General features: G+C 38.2%; 1 protein-coding gene across 3 annotated transcripts in view; it reads right to left on the bottom strand.

The window, feature by feature from the left end:
* Nucleotides 1-22,610, bottom strand: part of NUB1 (negative regulator of ubiquitin like proteins 1) — a 40,011-nt gene extending 17,401 nt beyond the window's left edge. The window contains exons 1-8 of one of the 3 annotated variants that reach the window (XM_043965801.1): nt 21,863-21,996; nt 17,672-17,789; nt 14,443-14,610; nt 12,292-12,350; nt 9,301-9,371; nt 6,185-6,367; nt 5,898-5,986; nt 4,902-5,008 (exon numbers count right to left, since the gene is read on the bottom strand). In XM_043965801.1, the coding sequence (XP_043821736.1) occupies nt 4,902-5,008; nt 5,898-5,986; nt 6,185-6,367; nt 9,301-9,371; nt 12,292-12,350; nt 14,443-14,610; nt 17,672-17,788 (794 nt within the window). In that variant the 5' untranslated portion in view covers nt 17,789; nt 21,863-21,996. The other 2 variants (XM_043965800.1, XM_043965799.1) reach the window with 2 other exon arrangements.
* Nucleotides 22,611-23,669: the final 1,059 nt, after the last annotated feature.

Raw genomic sequence — 23,669 nt, forward strand, 5'->3', positions numbered from 1 at the left:
AATACTTCATCTGTAACTTAATTATTTTATGTCCTAATATGAGTCAAAGGGAGAACCTGAACCCAAGGCAGGCCTTCTAACCATTTTGCCTAGCTGTCCGTTTCCCCCTTCCACACACCTCCTACCTCTCAGGGAGAGGCAGTATATATACATTTTAACCCTGAGCTTCAATTACAGAATAAAAGGTTTTGTTCTCTCTCAAAGGTAAAGTCGGCTATGAGTCTCTATTTTGGAGAGCAAGGAGAAAAAAGGGAGGAGGAGCCATTCCTTATGCGTTAAGTATACTCAATAAGGAGCTGACTATCCAAATAAGGCCAATCCTGGGTGAAGTCATTGGATGTTTTTTTTTTCTACCAATGTAAAACATAGGTTTTCAAGTCTATAAACTAAATTGATTGCTATATTCATGATTTAAAGCTACTCACTGTATTCCAGAGCATTCATTAAATATACTGATATTCTAGGTCCTCTTCTTTTCTCCCTCTGTTATTTCACTATCACTTCTCTGGAGATGACTCTCCAATCTACTTAGCCAGCTCTAACTCCTCTCCTAAGCTCCAGTCTCACATCCAACTGCCTTTTGGTGTCTTGAAGGGGATGTTTCATAGATACCTTCAACTCAACATGTAACATCTTTCTCCCCAAACCCTACCCTCTCCCTAATTTCCCTGCTACCACTATCCTCCTGGTTACCCAGACTGGAAACCTAGATATCATTCTTGACTCCTTCACTGTCAAACTGATCTTTGTACAGCAGGTCTGTGATCATATCACCTTATTCGATACGCTCAGGTGGCTTCCTATCAATTCCAGAATCAAATAGAAAATACTCTGTTGGCTTTTAAAGCCTATCATAACCTGGCCTCTTGTTACTTTTCCACTCTTATGATTTCTTCCCTTCAAATACTGTGATCCAGTGACACTGACCTTGTTACTCTCACAAGATAACCATTTCCCTACTCCAAAGCTGTCCCCAATGCTTGGAATTCTCTCCCTCCTCATAGTCTTCATTTCCCACTGGCAGTGCTCCTTTGATTTTTCCACCTTGCCCCCATCTGTCCTAATACTTTCTCTCCAGCCCCACCCCCACACTTTTCAGTTCCTTTTTGTATGTTATTTTCCCCCATTAGACTGTAAGTTTCTTGAGGTCAGATTTTCTTTTTCATTTTGGTATCCCCAAAGTTTAGCAGAAAGCCTAGCTTTCCTCAGGTCCCAATACTGCTTTCTTTTTTTTTGTGGGGGGGGGGGGAGAGCGGGGGCAGGGCAATGAGGGTTAAGTAACTTGCCATGGGTCACACAGCTAGTACGTATCAAGTGTCTAAGGCTGGATTTGAACTCAGGTCCTCCTGAATCCAGGGCGGGAGCTTTATCCACTACGCCACCTAGCTGCCCCCCCCAATACTGCCTTCTACAAGAAGGGTCTTCCAATTCCCCTTAAAGCTAGTGCTTTCCCTCTAAGACTACCTCAAATTGATCCTGTATATATCTTAGTTGTACAAAGTTATTTGCCATGCTATCTCTCCTGTTAGACTGTAAGCTCCTTGAGAGCAAGGACTGTTTTTTGCATTTCTTTGTAACCCCAGTGCATAGTGCTTACCACAGTGCATTGCACACAGTAGGTTCTTAATAAATGTTGAGATAAGCAGGCAGATTTCAGAAAAACCTGGAAAGACTTACATGAACTGATGCTGAGTGAAATGAGCAGAACCAGGAGAACACTGGACACAGTATCAACAACACCGTGTAAGGATCAACTGTGATAGACTTAACTCTTCTCAGCAATATAATGATCCAAGATCATTCCAAAGGACTCATGATGGAAAATGCTCTCCACATCCAGAAAAAAGAAGTGTGGAATCTGGATGCATATTGAACCACACTGTTTCTACTTTTTTGCTGGTTTTTTTTTTCTTTTTTGGAGTTTTTCCCCCTTTTGTTCTGATTCTTCTTTCAGAACATGATTAATGCTGAAATATGCTTAATGTGATTGTATATATATGAGTGTGTGTATGTATATGTATATATGTGTATATATATATATGTGTGTGTGTGTGTATATGTATATGTATATACACACATATACATATATATATATATACACCTATATCAGATTATTTGCTGTCTTGCGGAGGGAAGGAGGGAGAAAAATTTGGAACTAGAAAATCTGATAAAAACAAATGTTAAAACTACATGTAATTAGAAAATAATAAAATACTTTTATGATTAAAAAAGTTTGTTGACTTGATTTAATGTATTTGAATAAGAATCAAATGCTCTTGGGGGCAGCTAGGTGGTGCAGTGGATAAAGCACCCACCCTGGATTCAGGAGGACCTGAATTCAAATCCGGCCTCTGACACTTACTAGCTGTGTGACCCTGGGCAAGTCACTTAACCCTCAATGCCCCCCCCCCACAAAAGAATCAAATGCTCTTTACAAGCTTTATATTTAATAGAATTTTTATGTGAAAACATAGTAGGGTTCAGGAACCTCTGTTCCATGGCTAAGGCCTTTAGCTACATCTGACTGTTCTTTCCAAGTAATTCAAGGTGATATTGCTCTAGCTGAAGCAAATGCACACCACACAATACATCGGGAAGGTTGATGGGGTACCCATCCAAAACTAACAATTTTATAAAAGCTGTGAACTTTTCTGGTAATCAATCTTTCAAAGGGCAATTCTAAAAGGTTACAATTTACTGTTTATTCTTAACATAGCCCAAGTGAAGTCCAATACACTACAAAAAGAGTTCAAATATAGCTAAGCCAAAGACCTTAGAACCTATGAATCTGTCTCTCTCGCCTTCATCCATCCATTCACAGGGCTGCCGTGTGATGCAAGGAATAGTGTGACAGATAGTCAAACGACTCCAGATGTGACCCATGTTCAAATCCCACCTGACACAAATGACCTTGGATAAGTCCTTAGAATTCTCTGAGCCTATTTAACTAGAACACGATGGGGTTGCCCTAAATGTTCTCCAAGCTCTGTTCCAGTTCTAAATCTATAATCCTATGATCTCTATATAACATATTTCTCTCATCCTCCCTGTCTCCAACTCTTTTCTCTTTTTTTCCTTCCTGTTCTAACTTTCCTTTCCCTGCTTCTCTTCCCCTCACTAGCTGATACAATGGAACTGAAGTACACATTTTATTACACATTACTTATCATAATTTCATGTCCCTTGTTCAGTGTTGATTTTTACTATAATAATTCTCCTTAAGTGTGACAATTGATCCATATTTTTATGTGAGGAAAGAGACTTTTTTTTGGGGGGGGGGGAGCACAGAGCAATGAAGGTAAAGTGACTTGCCCAGGGTCACACAGCTAGTAAGTGTCAAGTGTCTGAGGCCGGATTTGAACTCAGCTCCTCCTGAATCCAAGGCTGGTGCTTGATCCACTGTGCCACCTGGCTGCCCCAAGGCAACAGACTTTTATAGGAAAAAAAGTTCACAACAGTCTATAAAGTGTGAAACAATAGATTCCAATGACTAAAAGCTTTTATAAACTTATGTAGGCTAGCCCCTTTTTATGGACAATTACCTATACCATAATCATAAAATAACACATACACATATATTATTGCTTTGAAATAAAGAAAAAGATTTTATAACCTGCACATTGCCTCATGGTACAAAGTGAAGGGACTTTGTCACATTATTAGCTCAACTACTCTTGGAATGCCAACTCATAAGCCTAACCAAAACAACCAAAAAGGTAAATCTGTTGTAAAATCATTCAATTTATCCCAAAGTCATAAATTTAGGATTATCCACATCACTATTCCTTTCATTCATCATGGATAACTGAAAATTTACTATATGTGTTACTTCTCAAGTGGCATATTATAACATTTGGCATTCATCCTCTTGGCAATTATAACCCTGAAAAACTTCCACAAACTAAATGCTGGTGAGAACTAACATGTGATGTTGCATAAAGCATATATAGACGTAAAAATAGAAATGGCCTCTGTACCATAGAAACTTTTAACTTAAAACTAACAATATTACAGGTACAAAAATACTTCCCTGCTGTTTTTCATTGCTTCTGCTAGAGCCAAATTTCTAAGGTTTCTCCCCTTACATCCTAGCACAGATGCCAACTGCTACCAATAAGGTGAAATTCCTAGCCAGCAATCTGGATCATCTCCAGAGTGGCTGAAGTCACATAAAGGCTTGTACTGGAGACATATGGCCATTTTTCAGAATGAGCTCCAGGTCTAAGATACAAAGAGTCTTGTTCTGAATAACCTCTGACCTTCTGATATGCTCAGAGGAATCCCATATAGAAGATGATCTTATTTGGAATTCATCTACTCTCCTTGTAGAACAGGGGGTCTCCTACATACTTAGAACAAAATGAAAAAGTTTCAGACAGGAGACCTGGGAATTGCTACAGGAGTAGAAAGATGATTTTAAAACCCGATATACCTTAGTGAAATAGTACCGATTCCTCACCAGTATGTGTCCAAAAGCTGTTCCAGAATTCAAGATGATGAAGAGGTACCAGGTATCCAACTAGAAATCTCTATTTCTTTTTTGTAAGTTTATTCTTAAGCATTATGAGTGAGTTTGTTTCAATGCTTCAGTGCCAGTCAACAAGCAAAAATTAAAGATGTTTTACGTTTGATTTTTTTCTTAGAAAAAAGAAACAGAAACCTTTGGGTAATTAATATTCAATGGATCCTTATTACAACATTGTTCTCTGGATCCAAGATATGAAACCATGTTATGGTCAAAAGCACATTATTAATAATAATTTCTGAAGAAAGTTAATTCAGGTTTAAAGAAGCAATATTCACTTAAGGGGCCCACTTCACCACTATGTAGGTATGAAAAGAAAATGGAAGAAAAAAGTATTGTCATTTCTCTTAAAATTAAGGAGTCCAAGGATTCTTACCAGAAGTATTTGTCAGCATCCAGAAGACAGGGCAATGCTATTCCATACTCTTTCCTTTTCAGAAATGCACGACCCTTTTCATGATATCCCATAGCTAACATAAGGGCCTAGAGGGAAAAGGCCACTTTTAATTATAATTCAGGACAATGGAAAATTTCCATTTATATTTCTAAAAAAAGGTAAAAATGTATCTTCAATATCAACCAAGGCAGATCACAAATAAATCTAAAAGCCAAATGAAGTAAAAAGAAAACTGATTACAGAATTTATTTTAAATATTAAAATATCTCAAGAGATGCATGTCATAACTTGTTAATACATTTTAAAAAACAGCATTCTCAGTTTAATCAGGCTCATTATGGAAATAGCAAGTAATCACAACAAATATTGCTAAATTTTATTTTATAAATTAGCAAAAGCTGTCCCTTTATTCTCATCTTTTTATTTCAGTATGATATGTATAGCCTAAGTTTAAGATGCTATGTAGGAACACAAATATGAAAAACCTGCTAAAAATACTATAAAATATTTGGGGAGTGAATATGTATTTCAATTTCTTGTTCTTAAGCACAAAATTCTGTTTCTGGATTTCTTATTCATATTTAATGGTATTTCCAATCTCAACTAAAAAGTTCTTTAGAAAACGAAAAAATAACTATCTAAATGGAAAATTTTCATGCATCTTAACCTGTTTTAAAATTCAAGCTCATGAGCTCTCTCATGTGGGTAAATGTGCTGAAGAGAATTTATCTATGTAAATCATTGAAGCCCTCCACTACTAAATTCCTCACAAGTATAGACAATATTAGAGGGAAAGTACCTACATTTTCTGTTCCTGGATTAAAAAAAACTAGAATTAGTTCCTACTGGGAACAGTTCCACATTACAATGATTATATGCCCTATTTCTGGGGCCATGAATAGAAATATATTATTTGATCCTGTGTATTATACAGACACCGATCTGAGAATAAGCCATGAAAGCCCTGGTACTTACTTTTTTTTCAGCTGTGGGTATTTTGATTGATCTGCCTGTCTGATTAGCTATTTCTAAGTATGGAGTTGTTTCAGGATCCACAGTTTCAGCTGCAACAAAACAAAAATAAACTTCCACTAGGTCGTAGTCAACAATGGTGATATGAGACAATGTAGAAACCAAACTACCAAAGACAAAGAGTTCCAAAAACTAGAAGGAAGATTCAAACATGCCAAGCCATTGAAATGTGCTTGTGTTTGCTTTATTCTTATCAGCAGATGGTGAAAAGCAGATACTCATATGCATACCTCTCTGTGCCAGTATTTCTAGGCCTCTCTTTGTCCTCTGCATTCTCTTTTCTTTTTTGTCAGCTTCATTTTGCTCTAGTTCTTCTTCCTGAAGATTTCTCCGGACATCCTCTTCTGACTGCTTGAGTTCAAGCACCAGAGCTTTCACATTATGTGTAACTCCTTGCTCTTCCAAAGTTTTCCCTACAGAATTGGAGTTACAGATGAGGAGAAACATTCAGTCTATTGGCTCATAGACCTCCCATGAAGCTCAGCAGCTGCAGAACCTCCTCTTTGAACCTTAGCTTCTTCACCTATTTTTTGTTTTGTTGTGTGCAGTCGTGTCCAACTTTCTGAGACCCCATTTGGGATTTTCTTGGCAAAGATACTAGAGTGGTTTGCCATTTCCTCCTCGAGTTCATTTTACAGATGAGGAAACTGAGAAACAGGGTGAAGTGACCTGCCCAGGGTCACACTGGCACACAGCTAATAAGTGTCTGAGGCCAGATTTGAACTTGGGGAGGTGAGCTGTCCTGACTTCAGGCCCAGCACTCTATCCACTGCACCACTTAGTTGTCCCCTATAAAGTGAAGCTTATAATGTCTACATTAAATATTTAATAAGATTTTTATAAGGAATGTGCTTTATAACTTGAAAGCACCCTAAAAATGTGAATGAATGAAAAAAGCAGCTAAGTGGTACAGTGGATAGAGCTGGGCTGGCATCCAGAAGACCTGAGAACAAATTCTGCCTCTGACTTGCCCAGAGTCATATGTGTCTAACAACCTCTATCCGACTCAGTTTCTTTATCTTTAAAATAGGGGTAATAAGAGCACCTACCTCCCAGGGTTATTGTGAAGACAAAATGAGATTATATTGTTAAAACACTTCACAAACCTAAAAGCATTACATAAATACTAGTTGTTGTTATTGTTACTAAACATTGACTATACGTCAAACAGCCAGAGTTAGAAATATAAAAGCAAAGATAGTCTCTGCCCTCAACGGATTTGCATACTAATAGAAAAACAACACAATATATATGGGAGAAGTGGCCAGGGAAAGATATTTTGTTTTGGAAAGTTACAGGGAAGATGAGTGGAGCCAAAGTGGAGTGATACAGCCTTTCCAGGAGGGATCACTGGGTAGATCTGATCACGGTTCCAAGACTGGAAAATGGAGGAGATGGAAAAGACAAAGAAGAGATAGCCAGGAAGTGAAGTGAAATGTGGTGATAGCTCAGGCCTAAATGTAGTGGGTGACAGAGGCAACTATCAATCAAGAAAACATTATCACAAATTAAAGAGACACTTTGAGAGTTACACTAACCTTCAAAAAACCATTATATGATAATTCTGCGATGAATATGTTTGAATTTGACTTGTGACAATGGTAATATTCAACAGATATTAACCTTAACAGAAAAGTAAAAACATTAAGAAACACTGTATTTCTATTTGGGGGAATTTAGCTGATCTAAAAATCAATTTATTCTTTCAGTAATTCTTTTCAAAAAAGTAGTTGGGATTTTAAAATATCCAACAAAGTGAACTGAGCTTTACTAAGTCCCTGCAACGTTCCGGGCATTATGCTAGACCCTATGGCAGAAAATACTATGTTGGCCTTGGTAGAGTAAATGAGGTACAAGTGACTCATACTTCCTTCAAGAAACCTACAACCTAGTAGGGAACATACAACAAGTACATTAGGTTAGATTTAAACATGACAATAGAAAATGGGATGGTATAAGTTAGCACAAGTAAATGATACACTCCACAAGTGCTGTAGATTCTGAGTATGGAAAGATCACTTCTTTAAGATGGAGTCATGAGAGAATGCTTTAGAGAGGAGATGGAATTTCAGATCTTAAAGGCTAGGTTGAATGTATGGGTAGAATAAGGCAGAGCATGATGTTATGAAGGTAGAAAGCAGAAGGAAGATGGGAAGTGCATGGTGTGTTTGAAAGTAAGGACACCAGTCCAGTTGGAATGGCTTACATAAAGAAGTAATGGGAAATATGACTCATACAGTAGACTGAGACATTTTGAAGCTCAGATTTTTATCTAAGGGAAATGGGTAGGAACTGTTAAGTTTCTAAGCAATGGAATAACATGATCAAAGTGATATTTTAAGAAACTTAATCTGGCAATTACATACAGGTTAGATGAGAGAGAAATGCTAGTTAATTATTGCAATAATCTACATAATCCTAAATGGATAAAAGTTTCAACTAGATTTCTACTTATGGGCATGAAAATGGAAGGGCTATTGTGAGGAAAGCCACAATCGGAGTTGGTAACTAACTGTCTAAGGAGGGTAAGGGTAAGATAAAGTTGTGAGACTGGACCAATGAGAGATGTGTATCATTCAGAGCAATAAGGAAGCAGAAACTTGAGCCTATCAAGCAACCAGCAGACAGATCAGGTCTAGAGAGAAGGACCTAGGGGCCATCCAAAGAAGTAACAGCTAAAACTAGAGGAATGAATGAGAACACTAATGGAGAAAGAGAGAGAGAGAGAGAGAGAGAGAGAGAGAGAGAGAGAGAGAGAGAGAGAGAAGTACAGATGATTAAAAAGTATCAGGGGACTATCAGGAGGAGATTTGGCAAGAGGCACAAAATGAGGGAAAGAACCAGGCTAACATAAGATCATGGGAAATAAGGGGAGGAAAAAAGTAGAGTCTCAAGAAGACGGGAGTAAATAGTACCAAATGTTGGTAAAACTAAAAGCTCTTCAGGGGAAGGGCTATTCGTGTGCTTTTGTACCCTAATACTCAGATCAGTGCCCTGCATACAGGAGGAGCCTAATGTTTATTGACCGGAAGTCAAAGCAAGAGAGAACTAAGAAAATTACACGGACTACTGACTAAAAGAGGCAAGGAAGCTTCAGAAGTTCAAGTTCAGTAGAATGAAATGGTAGAGAGCAGAGAGAGTTCTGCCTGCCCCTCTTCTTCATGTTAGAGATGGTCAAGGTGATTTCCATGAGGAAGAAAAAGACTGACCTGAGGTATTAACTCTTAGCTCATTGATCCAGGACATGTAACCAATGAAGAGGAAAGATTCAAAGATCTAAATTTCTACATTGTTTAGGGCTATAAATTAATTTTTTAAAAACCCTATAGATTTCATCAATACATACCTAATTGAAGCTGCTTCTTATTTATAACTATTTTAATGTAGTTTTCTTGAAATCCAAAGGTTTCTGCTATTCTACAAAATAAAATGGATAAAAGTCATGTTTATATTATGAAACATTTACATTTATTTACCTATGAAACATTTCAATTTTCACAAATAGAAATACAGGCTACCAGAGGGGTAAGTTTCGATTTTTGTGAAAGACAGAATCAGGAAGAGTCTGTATTACCCTTTTCATAATGAAAAACTGGACTTTCAACATAAGGACAGTAAGGCTAATCAAGACCTTCAAGATGATAGGCCTGGGCAAGCCACTTAAGTTCTGTTAAGTGAAAAAACTAAGGTTATTTTGTATGAACTGTTTTGTATGGTGATGTGATTCGAATTAGAGTATTCTATATTAAAAAAAACACTTTACAACTATAAAGTGCTATGTACCTATCAGTAGTTGTTTTCATTATGAAAACTAAAAACCAAAATCCATCAGGAAAAGCAATTAGTAAATCTATTTATCAGAATTTGTTTAATCAAACAAACCCTTACTATATACCTTAATAAATCAAAATATAGAAGAAAATTCAGACATAGATGCAAGCACATTTCAATTTAGTATTCCTCTATGATACAAAAAAATATATAGACACAGGATAATTCATGAATTTACTATCATCATCCTTGTAATGGCCAGTTAGCAGGAGTATTAAATATGTGTGTGTGTCTGTGTGTATACACACATACATCTAAAATACTTTCCCTTTTCAACTGAAACCAACAAGCAAAATACAGAAAACACATAATTGCTATCATTTATTTATATTATAATTTTTTTCAAAGTCATTTTAAAAACAACAATTTCATGTCATCTAAAACATAATTCAAATTAAATGTTTTATATGATTATACATGTATAACCCATATCTAATTGTTTGCTGCCTCAGGGAGGGGGGAGGGGAAAGAGGGAAGGAAGGACAGAATTTGAAACTCAAAACTTTAAATACAAATGTTAATAAAAGAAAAAAATTCAAATTAAAAAACAATTTACAAATAACTTTTCAGGGTCACTTCTGCATAAAAGGTACACCTAAAACAGTTCCTGCTTTTCACTATTTTGCTTTCATAAATTCAGTCACAAACACAAATTCAACCAGTATGAATGAATGTCACCTAGTGTCAAAAAATGGTAACTACAGAAATTTATTGTCCAAAAAAGTCAAGAGCTCCCTTTGAATCATTTTTACCACAGATTTCTAGAATGCTTTTCATCATAAGTCAGAGACCACCTATAGAGCATTATCCATTGATAGGTCACATAACTACTGTGGAAGCTGACTAAAACAATCCTTGTTCCTTCTTTTAGAAATATTAAGAAAGCATATTAAAATTATCCTGGTTTAAAGCCTTTGGACTAATATCAGTCTTTCTTTAACTATCAATTGTGAAACAATGTCCTCCCCCCACTTTCCAGATGAGCCTTGGAAAAGAAGATTAGTTCTTCCTTAAGTAATTAAAGTGGTGAGCAGACCAAAGAGTGCTTGACTTATCTCTTGCCCCTTCCTCTTCCTCTCCCCTTGATGCTTAAATAGTCTAAATTAATATAAATTATTTCTAGTAAACTTTGGTCTAAAACCCAGAGGAAAGGATTTAAACAGGAAGTGGTTAGCTGATCAGTAGGGAAAGTTACTCCTGCCTTTTCTAATTTCCCAGAGGAGCCAAGCTATAATGGAGCTAACTCAATGCAACCTTCCACTGTTTCTTACTGGAATCTAACTCTAAATGTAGGCTACTAAGCAGTGGCAGATGGTGGGGAAAAAACAAACAGGAAAAATGTTTTAAGAATGACCACCTGAGGGGCAGCTAGGTGGCACAGTGGATAGAGCACTGGCCCTGGAGTCAGGAGTACCTGAGTTCAAATCCGGCCTCAGACACTTAACACTTACTAGCTGTATGACCCTGGGCAAGTCACTTGACCCCAATTGCCTCACTTAAAAAAAAAAAAAAAAGAATGACTACCTGAGACAGAGGGGAGCAATGGCTAGAAATAGAGAGGGCTGGCCACTAGTGTCAAGACCTTTGTTCAAGTTTTACTTATGACTCTAGGCAAATCATGTAGTTCTCAGTATCCCAGGCAGCTCTTTAAGACTGTAAGTGGTAGAGTGGGTGCTGATTTGAATGGTACAAGTTCTTTACCCAGAGCTTCCTATACTTATGCAATTATATATATGGTTGAAAATAACAACCATTAAAAACAACAATAACCCTGCCTCACTTTTTTTTTTAATTGTTTTTTTTTTATTGTGGGGCAATTGGGGTTAAGTGACTTGCCCAAGGTCACACAGCTAGTAAGTGTCAAGTGTCTGAGGCCGCATTTGAACTCAGGTCCTCCTGAATCCAGGGCCGGTGCTCCATCCACGGAGACACCTAGCTGCCCCTTGCCTTACTTTTTAAAGAAAGTATTTAAAGTGTTTAGCATTCAAAAAATACAAATAAATAAAAATAACCTATTAAATTTTGACATGCCCACAAGTTAGGATCTTGGATTTAGAATGTGAAGAGACCCTTAAAGATAAGAAAAATAAGACTCAGAGAAGTTAAATGACTTGCTGAAGGTCACAAAGGTTCTGTCAGTGGCAAAGTCAGGACTCTAGTCCTTTGATTCTTTGGTTTTTTTGTTTTGTTTTGAGGCAATGGGGGTTAAGTAAGTGTCAAGTGTCTGGGGTCATATTTGAACTCAGGTCCTCCTGAATCCAGGGCCGGTGCTTTAACCACTGCGCCATCTAGCTGCCCCTAGTCCTTTGATTCTAATCAAAGATTCTTCATGCTGAACAGACACCACTGTTTTCATATTACAAAGTCCAAAATGGGCAGCAGTTGAAACACCTGCCTCATATTATACAGGAAACAGCACATAATCCAATCCAATCTAGTGGAGTCAGAGTACAAAAATGTACCAAAACTTCTTCAGAAGAGTGGATAAAAGACTTTCTGAACTTACTGTGACCTCAGCTCTTTGCCGGTAATTTGCAGTTTGGTTTCCAACAAGGTTTTCTTATCCTAATAAAAAAAAAATTTTAATTACAATTATGATTCCTCTGTACTTAATTTTGCATTTTCCTGATCTATTCTTTTATGTTAAGAAAGCCTTATATCAAATGTGACATTTGTCGCAATGGATATGGATTAAAATTATATATATTCGGACTTCTAACAAAGTGTTTAGAATGCAACTCTGTTGCAGTGCCAAGAACCAGAGCACCAAAGATTTCAAGCAGACAGCTAACTGGAAAGTGCAACAATGTTATGGAAATCACAACATATTAAACTAGTGCTTTAATTTATCCCCTGGTACCAAGGCAAATGATTTAAGGAAGCTCATCAATAAAATAACCAAGAGAAAGGAGATTAACAAACTATTAAAATCCACCTTTCTGGCACCTGTCCTAGACCAGAACAGTAAAATGTCTGTGACAAGTATTAGAAATTGATAAATGGGGCAGCTAGGTGGCGAAGTGGATAGAGCACTGGCCCTGGAGTCAGGAGAACCCAAGTTCAAATCCAGCCTCAGACACTTAACACTTACTAGCTGTGACCCTAGGCAAGTCATTTAACCCCAATTGCCTCACCAAAAAAAAAGAAAGAAAGAAAGAAATTGATAAATGGAAACATCTCCATGGAGTTTCAATTTTTCATTAAAAAAAACAACTAGAACTATATATTTATGAACTGAAATAGTCAAAATCCTCAGAATAAATGCTTTGGTTTCCCCACTGACCTCTTTAAGGTATACTGGAAGCTCTTTAAAATATTGGTTTGGTTGTACATTAACAAAAGCACATTATAAGAGGTGGGAATACTTCTAAACTGCTTATATCTGTAGATATCTGGCCTATGCAGGGTGTGGGCTTCCCTTAGAAACTCCAAAAGGAAAGTTCTATGTATTGAGCAGCTACCATAGGAAACAGAGAAGTTCTTGTTTCCATTACATTCTTTTTGGAGCAGATAATGGAAAACTAGCATTAGCAAGATGAGGTAAGTTTCCCCAATCAGGTACTGGAATGAAGGGGTGCCATTCCTTTATCTGTCACCATGAGGAGAGAGCATCTTTTCCTCCTCTCTCTGAACTTTCTTCTGGGGAGAAGGTGGGATTCGCCCCACACCTATTCTTTCTTACACTGCTTTTTATTTATACAAAGAAATCAAATTTATAAATGATATATTTAAGGGCTTCTTAAACTTTTCCCACTCACAGCCCCTTTTCACCTGAGAAATTTTTTCTCAACACCAGATATATAGATATATAAAAATAAGCATACAAATCAAAATATTTACTGACAAGTTTTCTGCAACCCCCACATTTAGTTACGTGACCCCAAATGCGGTAGTGACCCACAGTTTAAGAAGCTTTGATCTAGTTCAACTCCCTCATTTTCTAGATAAGAAAACTGGGGAACAGTGTAGTTAGGATTAGTAAATGTCAGAGCCAGAATCTGAACCCAGGTCCTCTGACTACAACTATATGCCCTCATCCCTCTTTCTGGCTATCTTGGATTCCCTTCTTTGTATTCTTTTGGTAGTTATACATTTTCAACAGTGCTGTTTTCTACAATTTTTCACTGTAAAAGTAGAATATTTAACCTCTATTGTGGGTTAAGACTTTTTTGTGGGCTAATTTTAAAACTTTACCACCACTTGTAATACTATTTCTATTAAAAACATGTATTCCAAGTTTCAAACAACTGACTTAGAAACATTTGGCATATGATCTGCTTGTAAATCAGGGATTTCCTATATCAGCTATCAATGGCATAAAGATCACATCATAACTTCCATTGTAGCTAATTCCATCATATTTGACCTTTAGGAAACGGAAGGGAAACTTGTTTCATTATTTGTTTAGGATGTCACTATTATACCAGCTTTTATACTATTACTCAAATTTTAGTGACCACTAAAATCAAGTCCTCTTAGGATATCTTTATTTTTTTTATATATTTTTAGTATATCTTTAAATAAAAAGTTGTTTTCCCAAAATTTGAAATATTTTAATGACAACTTTAGCTACTATAATTTCAAAATCACAATTAGTTTGACCATTGAACAAATAATGAGCAGATGCTCATGTATATTAGCAAAGATGATTACTTACTTTTCTTAGTCTTGGAGGCAAGAATATCTCAATTGTAGCAACACCTGTGGTTTTAAAATTTTCATTTCCTGTTCCACGTTCAATTGCTTTACACCGTATTTCTTCAATAATTCTTTCTATTTCATTTTCACAGCATTCTAGTTTGTCTGAATATTTCTTTGCAAGTTCCTGTCAAAAATGTACAAAACACAGCTCAATGCAAAGCTGCTAAATTTTAAATAAATAATGTAACAGGGGAAAAAAAATCCCCAAAGAAACCAAGAAGCTAGATATTAAGAGAAACAAAATAAGCAAGAACTATGTAATATTCAATTCTGTTGAGCAGCAGTCACTTCTAGTGACTCACATTTTGAGATACAGAGAAAATTTAAGAAGGATTCAGGAATAAAATAAAAACAACTAAAGAGATATGGCCTACAAGGAAAACTCAAAACACCTCAGATTATTCAGAAAAGAAAGCTAAGAAGTGTCTTAACTGTCTTCAGTAATATAAAATATTATTTTAAGGAAGGTGGTGACCAAGTGTTCTCCATCTTCACTAAGGAGAAAACAAGAGAAAATGGATTTAAATTACAATGAAGTAGGAACAAGTCAGAGCATATGTAAAAAACAACTTTCTTATCACAATAGTTCTAAGATAATGGAATGAATGATAAAATAATTACCCAAGGAAAACTTTAAAACTGGAAGAAAAATGACCATATGTTTTAGAGGTTTCTCTGAAGACAGCTTAGAAGAAAATGTATTAGAAGAGTTCAAAGCTCCTTCCATTTCTATAATCCTGTTTGCCAAAGATTTTCATTTCTTATTTTAAAAAATATTTCCCCCTATGCCCAAAGGGCGATAAAGCTGTGCATACCCTTTGACCCAGCAATCCCACTTTTAGGTCTTTTGCCCAAAGAAATCATGGAAGGGGGAAAGGGACCCACATGTACAAAAATATTTATAGCTGCTCTTTACGTGGTAGCAAGGAATTGGAAGTTGAGGGGGTGCCCATCAATTGGGGAATGGCTGGACAAGTTGTGGTATATGAATACAATGGAATACTATTGTGCTGTAAGAAATGATGAGCAGGAAGAGTTCAGAGAAACCTGGAGGGTCTTACGTGAGCTGATGATGAGTGAGATGAGCAGAACCAGAAGAACATTGTACACAGTATCATCAACATTGAGTGTTGACCTACTGTGATGGACTATATTCTTCTCACCAATGCAATGGTACAGAAGAGTTCCAGGGAACTCATGATAGAAGAGGATCTCCAAATCCAAGAAAAAAAAAGAAAGAAAGAACTGTGGAGTATAGATGCTGATTGAACCATATTATTTCTTTTGTTTTGGGTGCTGTTGTTTTTTTTTTCTATTTTGAGGTTTTGCATCACTGCTCTGATTCTTTCTCTTGTAACAGGATTAATGCAGAAATAGGATTAATGTTATTATGTGTATATATATGTGTGTGTATATATATATCTATATGTATATGTATAGATATATATAGATATAACCTATATCAGATTACCTGCTGTCTAGGGGAGGGGGGGAGGGAGGGGAGGGAGGGAGGGAGAAAAATCTGAAATTGTAAAGCATGTATAAACAAAAGTTGAGAACTATCTTTACATGTAACGGAAAAATAAATTAACTTTGGTGTAAAAAAAAAAAAAATATTTCCCCCAATTACATGTAAAAACAATTTTTAACATTCATTTGAAAAATTTTTTAGTTCCAAGTTTTTTATGTCCCTCTTACTTCTCTCCCTCCTCATTGAGAGGGAGAGTGTTTTGATATAGGTTACAAATGTGCAGTAATGCAAAACATAATTCTAGATTAGCCACACTGTGGGGGAAAAAAGACCAAAAAACTCCACACAATCCAAAAACAAGAAAAATAAAGTTGAAAAAGTATGTTCAGTATGCATTCAGACTCCCTCAGTTCTTTCCCTGGAGAAGGATAGCATTTTCCATCATAAGTCCTTCAAAATTGTCTTGAATCATTGTGTATAATTTTGAAAATATAATATAATATAATAGTGAATATTTTGCAGAGATTCCATTAAAAATGTTTAAAAATTAAATTTCTCTGCTTAATGAGGTAAGTTTCAGTTATCTCTGTGGAACAACTCAATCTGAGAAAAAGCTAAATAAATGAAATATTACAATAGTTATAACAATTCCAAGGACCTTTCATCTCATTCATCTGGGGTACTCCCTTGGTACAGATGAAGGCACATCTGTAGCCTCTCATCCAGTCCTGTTAAGGACATTTTCCTTCTTGATGTCATTGCATGAATATCAATGGAGCTCTTGGAGTCAACCCTCTTTTAAAATATTTCCCCTCACAGTGGAATAATGCAGATCACAACCCATCCATACTTTTATGAATCTCATTCATCCATGTCCTCCCAAAAATCTTCCAGAAAGAATCTACTTAATGTATTAAGAGGCCTCTAAAAGGCACAGTGGATAGACTGCCATACCTAGAGTGAGGAAGACTCATCTTCCTGAGTTCAAATCTAGCCTCAGATACTTATTTATACTGTGTGACCCTGGGAAAGTTACTTCACTGTTTGCTTCGGTTCCTCATCTATAAAAATGAGCTGGAGAAGGAAATGGCAAAGAGACTGGAGTGGTTTGCCAAGAAAACCCAAAGTTGGGTCATGAAGAGTCTGACATGACTGAAACAAGTGAACAACAAAGTCTTTTAACATTCTATATATACCAGATGAGAAAAATAAGTAGGCCATCTGAAGGCTAGTGTACAAAAAATTAAAATTCATTTTTAAAGAAACAGCTAAGGAACCATCATTTTAAATAATTCATCAGTAATTAATTAGTAATCGACTGTGAGCTGTGATATCAGTTTGCTATTGTTTAATTTTCTTTCAATATTCATTCCTTAATAAATTGGGCATTGTGTGTGGGGGGGGAGGGGAAATCTTAATTGTAACAACTTTTTTTATACTGTTATAATTTATTATCATATAAAACACATGAGAAATCAAAGACTTCATTGTCATTATAGATGGGGTCTTACTGAGAAGCTTCATAAAGACAAGAATGTTCTATGGGAGAGATGATAGCATTAAGATGGGACCTGCTTATCATTAAAACTCTAAGAGACTGGGTATTTTACATGGTTATGATTCCGATACTTTTTGGTATCTTCAATAGTCACTTCACCAGACAACAGATATTAATCATTGACCAGTTTTGATGTTTTATAAGAAAAGTTAATACCTTTAATACCAAACCAGCTTCTTTGTTCTCAGTTGTATATGGAGGTTTCCAAAGTTGAATTTTGTCTTCCCTTAAGAAGTGGGTCAGTTTTGCTTGTAGGTATTTCTTTTGTGCCATCCTTTAAAAAAAATATAAAAACATTTAAAAGTGTAAATAGAACTTACATAGTGTTGGTGCTGCTGTCTTTTTGGTCTAGAATAATCAGTTACACACTCCCAGTCAATATGAATTAGGGAGGTGTTATCATTTCAACTTCTTTCCTTTACAAACTTTTTTATTAGAGCTGCTAACAAGTGGTAAGATTTATAGGTCTGAGTTTTTTCTCCTTTGGATTCCCTTGTTCACCCTCTAAATTTTTCTGTTTTCTATCTTTTTAACCCACCATTAGATTCAAATTACAGTAGGAAAAGGAAGAGATAAATTCCCTTAGAAGACCAAAATATTAAAAGAAAAAAGTAAAAAAAGAAAATATATTAAAAAAAAAAAAAAGAAAAAGAAAGGGGGCAGCTAGGTGGCGCAGTGAATAAAGCACCGGCCCTGGATTCAGGAGTACCTGAGTTCAAATCCGGCCTCAGACACTTGACACTTACTAGCTGTGTGACCCTGGGCAAGTCACTTAACCCCCATTGCCCTGCAAAAAGAAAAAAAAAAGAAAAAAAAAAGAAAACCAAAATATTTTAGACTTCTTTCTTAAAAGAGAACTGTTTATAAAAACACAAAAAATTATCTATGTAAAGTGACATATCATACAAACTTCATTACTTGTTGCTATTCTCTTCTGTCAGCATGCCTACTGCTTCACAAAGTAAAACAGTATGTTTTTTATTAATCCTTATATGAAAGAAACAGAAAACTGAATAATTTGCTGATGTGGGTAAAGTTGTAGAAGAAAAGTGAAAAAGCTGATAAATAATGATTGAATACAGAGGCTCTATCCAAGTGCCACGCCCTACCAAAGGACGATTAGAAGCAATAAGAGATAATCTTGGTTCTTTTATCTGTGTGGTTAACTGTTGATATCAATGATGATTCTCAAGCCTCTCAATTGATGTGTTTTCTATCAAAGCCATTCCAAAGACCCCACCCAATACTCTAAAGGGCTTTCTTTCAAACTATTAAAACATATTTTTTTATGTGTTTGGGTTTTTTTTGGGCCGGGCAATGAGGGTTAAGTGACTTGCCCAGAGTCACACAGCCAGTGTCAAGTGTCTGAGCCAGATTTGAACTCAGGTCCTCCTGAATCCAGGGCCAGTGCTTTATCCACTGCGCCACCTAGCTGCCCCAAACTATTAATATATTTTAATATTTTTTAGTTCACCACTCAGGCACCTTTTTCCTCATTTTCCCTACATGATCAAATAAGGAGATGTGGTAGATATAAAATGTGTAGAGAAAATATAAGGATGGATGGATGACAAGTTATCAGTGTGTACATAATCAAGTCTAATTAAGGAATAAAAAGAATTCAAAAAATGAAGTGAAACTTTTCTATCTAAAATTGGATTTAAATTACCTATTAGTTGAGGTAAAGGAAGTTCAAAAAATGAAAAGGCAATTATTTTTATGCCCTGACTACATTCAAGGCACCGTTCTAAACAATGGGGATACAAAAACAAAAGAGAGGTAGTTCATGCCCTCAAAGACCTTATTTTCTGATGCTGAGATCAACACATAGAGAGGACTGGTGGACAGGGAAGGGTATTTTGTTCCACAAGTCATAAGTATGGTAAATGGAAAAGATGTGGGAGAAAGAGAAAAAGGGTAAGAAATGGCTAAAAAGAGAAAGGAAAGAATAAGAGTAGAGAAAAAGAGAAAGTTATAATAGAGAACTGGGGAAGGGTAACATATCTGAAAGACATGCTCAGTGAGTTTTAAGTGGTTAATAAGTCACTCCTCAAACTTGAAATAGCTTTATTTAGAGCATTATAATCTTTTTCAACTGACTTTAAAAATACCAGTTACCCATTGCTCACAGCTCTTCGACTGTCCTTATGGTTTAAGCCTTCTGAGACTAAATGGGTATCTGTCAAGCAGGCAAATTTGTCTGGATCAAATTTTTGCCTGTTCAAAAAAAATTTTTTTAACTACTAGAAGACCTTCTCAAAACACTTTAACACTGTCCTCCCTGCTTCCTGTTCCTATTATTATTCCCCCTTCTACCCTACAAGTTTCCAGCTTGTCCACCTAGGTTGCAGTAAGAGAATTTACATAATTTATCAGTGACAGCACAGTCTGGGTTGAAAGATGGGGATGTAAATGGAACTTGTAGAGTATACCAGGTGTAGCGAAGAGGGCAAAGATTACAACCTGAAGGAGTAGCAACTCTGAAACCAGTGGAAGAGAGATAATGTGCTAGGGGAGAGGGTTATCAATATTGTGAAAATCTGCAGAGGTCAAAGAAGATTATAACTGAAAGAAATGTTACCAGATTTGGTGATTAGGTAGCCACTGGTGACCTTAGAGCAGTTTCAGTAGAGTGATCAGGTTGGAAGCCCAGTTAGAAGGCAAGATGTTCAGGCCATTATTACTACCTGCCTGAATCATCTCCTTAGGGGTCTGCCTAGGGACCCCTTAGTCCTGCACTTTCCTCTTTGTTGCTGGCAGAATAACTTTTTTTTTAAATGCATAGATGTGGTCATAAGCTTTGTTTGAAAATTTTTTTATAGTTCCTTATCAATTATCAAGTAAAGGTCAGACTTCTTTGCTTAGCATTCAAAGCTCTCCAAAACTTGGTACCATCCTAGCTTTTTCTCATATTATCCTACCTCCATTATACTATACTCAGCAAATTAGATAATTATTTAATCCCCCAACACTGAATTCTCATGACGCCACTCAGGCTGTTTGCCCAAAATGCCCTCCCTTCTTTTACCTGTTGATTTTCCATCCATCCATCCAAGTCAAATGCCTCCTCTTGTAGGATGTTCTCTGATCCCCCTCCTTGCAAACAACTTTCCTTCTCTCCCTTCCCCAACTCACACAGCACTTTCTTTATCTTATGACTCTTTAATATCTGTCATGTAATACTGGGTATTGTGTTCAATTGAAAATAGTAAGAAATAAATATTTCTCTAGTCTAAAAAAGCTCTTTCTAGAGTTTTCTGTATGAAAGTGTATGGAAGGAAGAAAAAAAAAGAAAGTGTATGGAAGGTCAAGAACAGGCCTCTCTTAAGACAAAAGGATTAAGGATGGTAACCAAATAACTTATCTAATTAGGATCACTGCCTCACCTAGAGATTTGGGGACCCAGCTGAGTGCAGTGTCCCCTTTTGCATTCAAAGTTAAGATACTTATCACAAGGTAAAAATTCTTTTTAATTCTTAAGTGGAGTGGTCAACGTGGAGTAGTAGACAAGTGTCCCAGGATTGAAGTCAGGAAGATCCAAGTTCAAATCCAGCCTCAGACACTTACTAGTTGGGTGACCCTGGGCAAGACAGATTACTCCGTTCCTGATACAGGACTCTGGAGCATATCACAGTTGGGTTGGGTGTATTTGAGGGATTTTTAAGAGATTAGTGAGCTGACTCACTAACGCAAGAGGAAATGAGGGGGTTCCGGGGGACTGGAAAGATTGGATACATGGGTCACACATTAAACCTAACAAAGCTGCAATACAAAACTGAAAGTGAAATTTCTTTAAAGTGCCTTTTTACAGCCAGGAATAAATAAAGAAAGAATACTTAAGTTTTATTTTCCCACATCTACCTAATTCTACACCTCCTAAAATGCTCATACTTTTACTTTTCTTATGAAATTCAACAAATACTTTGAGAGGAATGGGTAAAGAAGGGAATCTAATGCCAGGAAGTTAGGATTTTGGAAAAGAACATCCGCCTACCCACCTACTGAACAACAAACGATGGAGACAACTCCAACAGAACCTGTTAACTACAGATAAGCCCTAAATGACACAACTTGTAGTTTTCATTAGAAGTCTTTGATTTTAGTTACAATTTTACTTTGTTTTGGGTTAAATTTAAATGAGCTATGTATGCGCTTATAAAAAAGGCTTAACCAAGTACCTCCATCTATCTTATTTGTCTGTGAGGAGGGAGTAGTAGTGACATACCTTCCCCTCACACCCCACCCCACCCCCTCCTCACCGGGGTTTCACAAAGAGATGGTGCCCCTCCACAGGCCAAAGCCTCGGCCACTGGCACTTCTGGGCCACCCACCCCACTTCGTCCTTACCCGAAGCGAGCAGCCGTGCCTGGGTAACCAAGGCTGCGTGAAGGGCTCGCTCTCTGCGGCGACTACCCCCTCCTTGGTACCCGGAGGTCTGGGAGGAGGGGGACAAAGCGAGACGGGTCTGGTTCGGCAGACAAGTGTCAGAAGAGATGGAAGAAAAGAGGGATGCGCCTTCTCGCAGCCCTGCCCCCCCCCACACACAGACGAGAAAAAGAGGAGTGCCCGGCCTGCCCGGCCTGCCCGGCTCCGGCTCCGCCCCGCCCCGCCCCGCCCCGTCTCCCGGGGGGACTGTCAGCTAGCCCTGGAGTCACCTTTGCATCCCTTGCGCCGGTGCCGTAGCCCCTCACACCACAACGGGGCCCAGGCCTCCACTTTCCCGCTGGTCCCCAGGGGCCGAAGGAAGCCCCGGTACCCGCAGTCCCGGGAGGCTCCCTGGAGGGCGGGGCGTGCCCACGGGGCGCGGCTGGTGCCGACCCTTAGGGAAGCTGGGCTGACCGGAGGCAGGGAGGCAGGGAGGCAGGTGGGCCGGCGTCCGCCCCTCGGCCTCCCTAGCTCAGCCCAGCCCAGCCCGGGCTGGGCCGAAGCCTCACTCACCTGAGCGGCGCTACGGTCAGAGCTCGCCAGCGTTCCGGAAAGTCCCCGGATGGAGCGGGTCGCTGTTTGTTTTCATTCCGGGTGAAACCGGCTCCTCCTCCTCCTCCTCCTCCCCCGCCCCCCCCATCCTGCCTCTTCTCTCACAGCCTCGTGCTGGTGCCCGGCTGGGTGGGGGCGGAGCCCAGACCAGGCCTGGGCCTCCTGGGCCGGCGGAAGACATCACATGATTCCTCCGCCCGCTTCTCCCTCCCCTCTCCCCTCCTTTCTTACCAACTTACACCCCTCGCACCTGGCGTGGGGCGGTGGGCAAGCGGAGGCCTGGAGGATTTTCTTTCTGCACCCCTCTTCCTTGTTCCATGGGCTGTCAGTTTTAGGAGTCCCCAGGTTACCTCTTCGAGCCTCAGTTTCCTCATCTGTAAAATGAGCTCCAGATGCTGTGACTCTGGGCTTAGGTTCAGGGTCGGAGCTTAAAAATCTCACCTTCCACAAGAAGTCGTCCTTTAGTGCTAGCACCTGCACTTTTCCCCTTGCCTCCCTTTGCCGTATAGAGGGCAAGTCTGTTTATAGAGATGCTTCGTGTGGAGCCTTTTGCAGGGTGTCTCCCCCATTAAAATGTAAGCTCCTTGAGGGCAGGAACCAGATTTGCCTTTGTGAGCCCCCCCCCCCATGTAGAGGGCGTCAGGCCTGCAGTCAGCAAGTCCTGAGTACCCCCAGCAGGGTAGCTTGAGACTAGCTGTGTGAACCTGGACAAGTCATTTAACTTCTGCCTCAAGTTCCTCCTTCAAAAAAATAGGGATAATAATATTCTCTACCTCTTGGGCTTGTTATTACTATTTGTATTGTTTTTAAAGCCCCTGGTACAATAGATGCTATATTAATGCTTATTCCCTTCCTCTCCATCTTCAGTACAGTGCCCACCACTTAGTAAATGTTTGACTTGAGTAGGTGTTTTCCTTATGAAGTGGGCTTTAGCCCCTCAAAGGCAATGCTTCCCATCCAGGTGACTCTTCCTACAGCTGGGGCCCCTGATGAGCCTCCTACAATTGCAAGGACTGTCTCCTGGCTAAAAGTTGAAGGCAAAGAGGCAACTAACTGGTTTTGTGGTTGGGAAAGTGAGAGAAAGGAAATGGTGGGATATGATCCACTTTTCCTTCACCTTCAATTCAATTTGACAAGTATTTAAGTTGAATTTGCTACTTCTGAGGGTCTTAGGAAG

Source organism: Dromiciops gliroides, chromosome 5, assembly GCF_019393635.1.
Source record: "Dromiciops gliroides isolate mDroGli1 chromosome 5, mDroGli1.pri, whole genome shotgun sequence".
In the NCBI taxonomy this organism is placed as follows: Eukaryota; Metazoa; Chordata; class Mammalia; order Microbiotheria; family Microbiotheriidae; genus Dromiciops; species Dromiciops gliroides.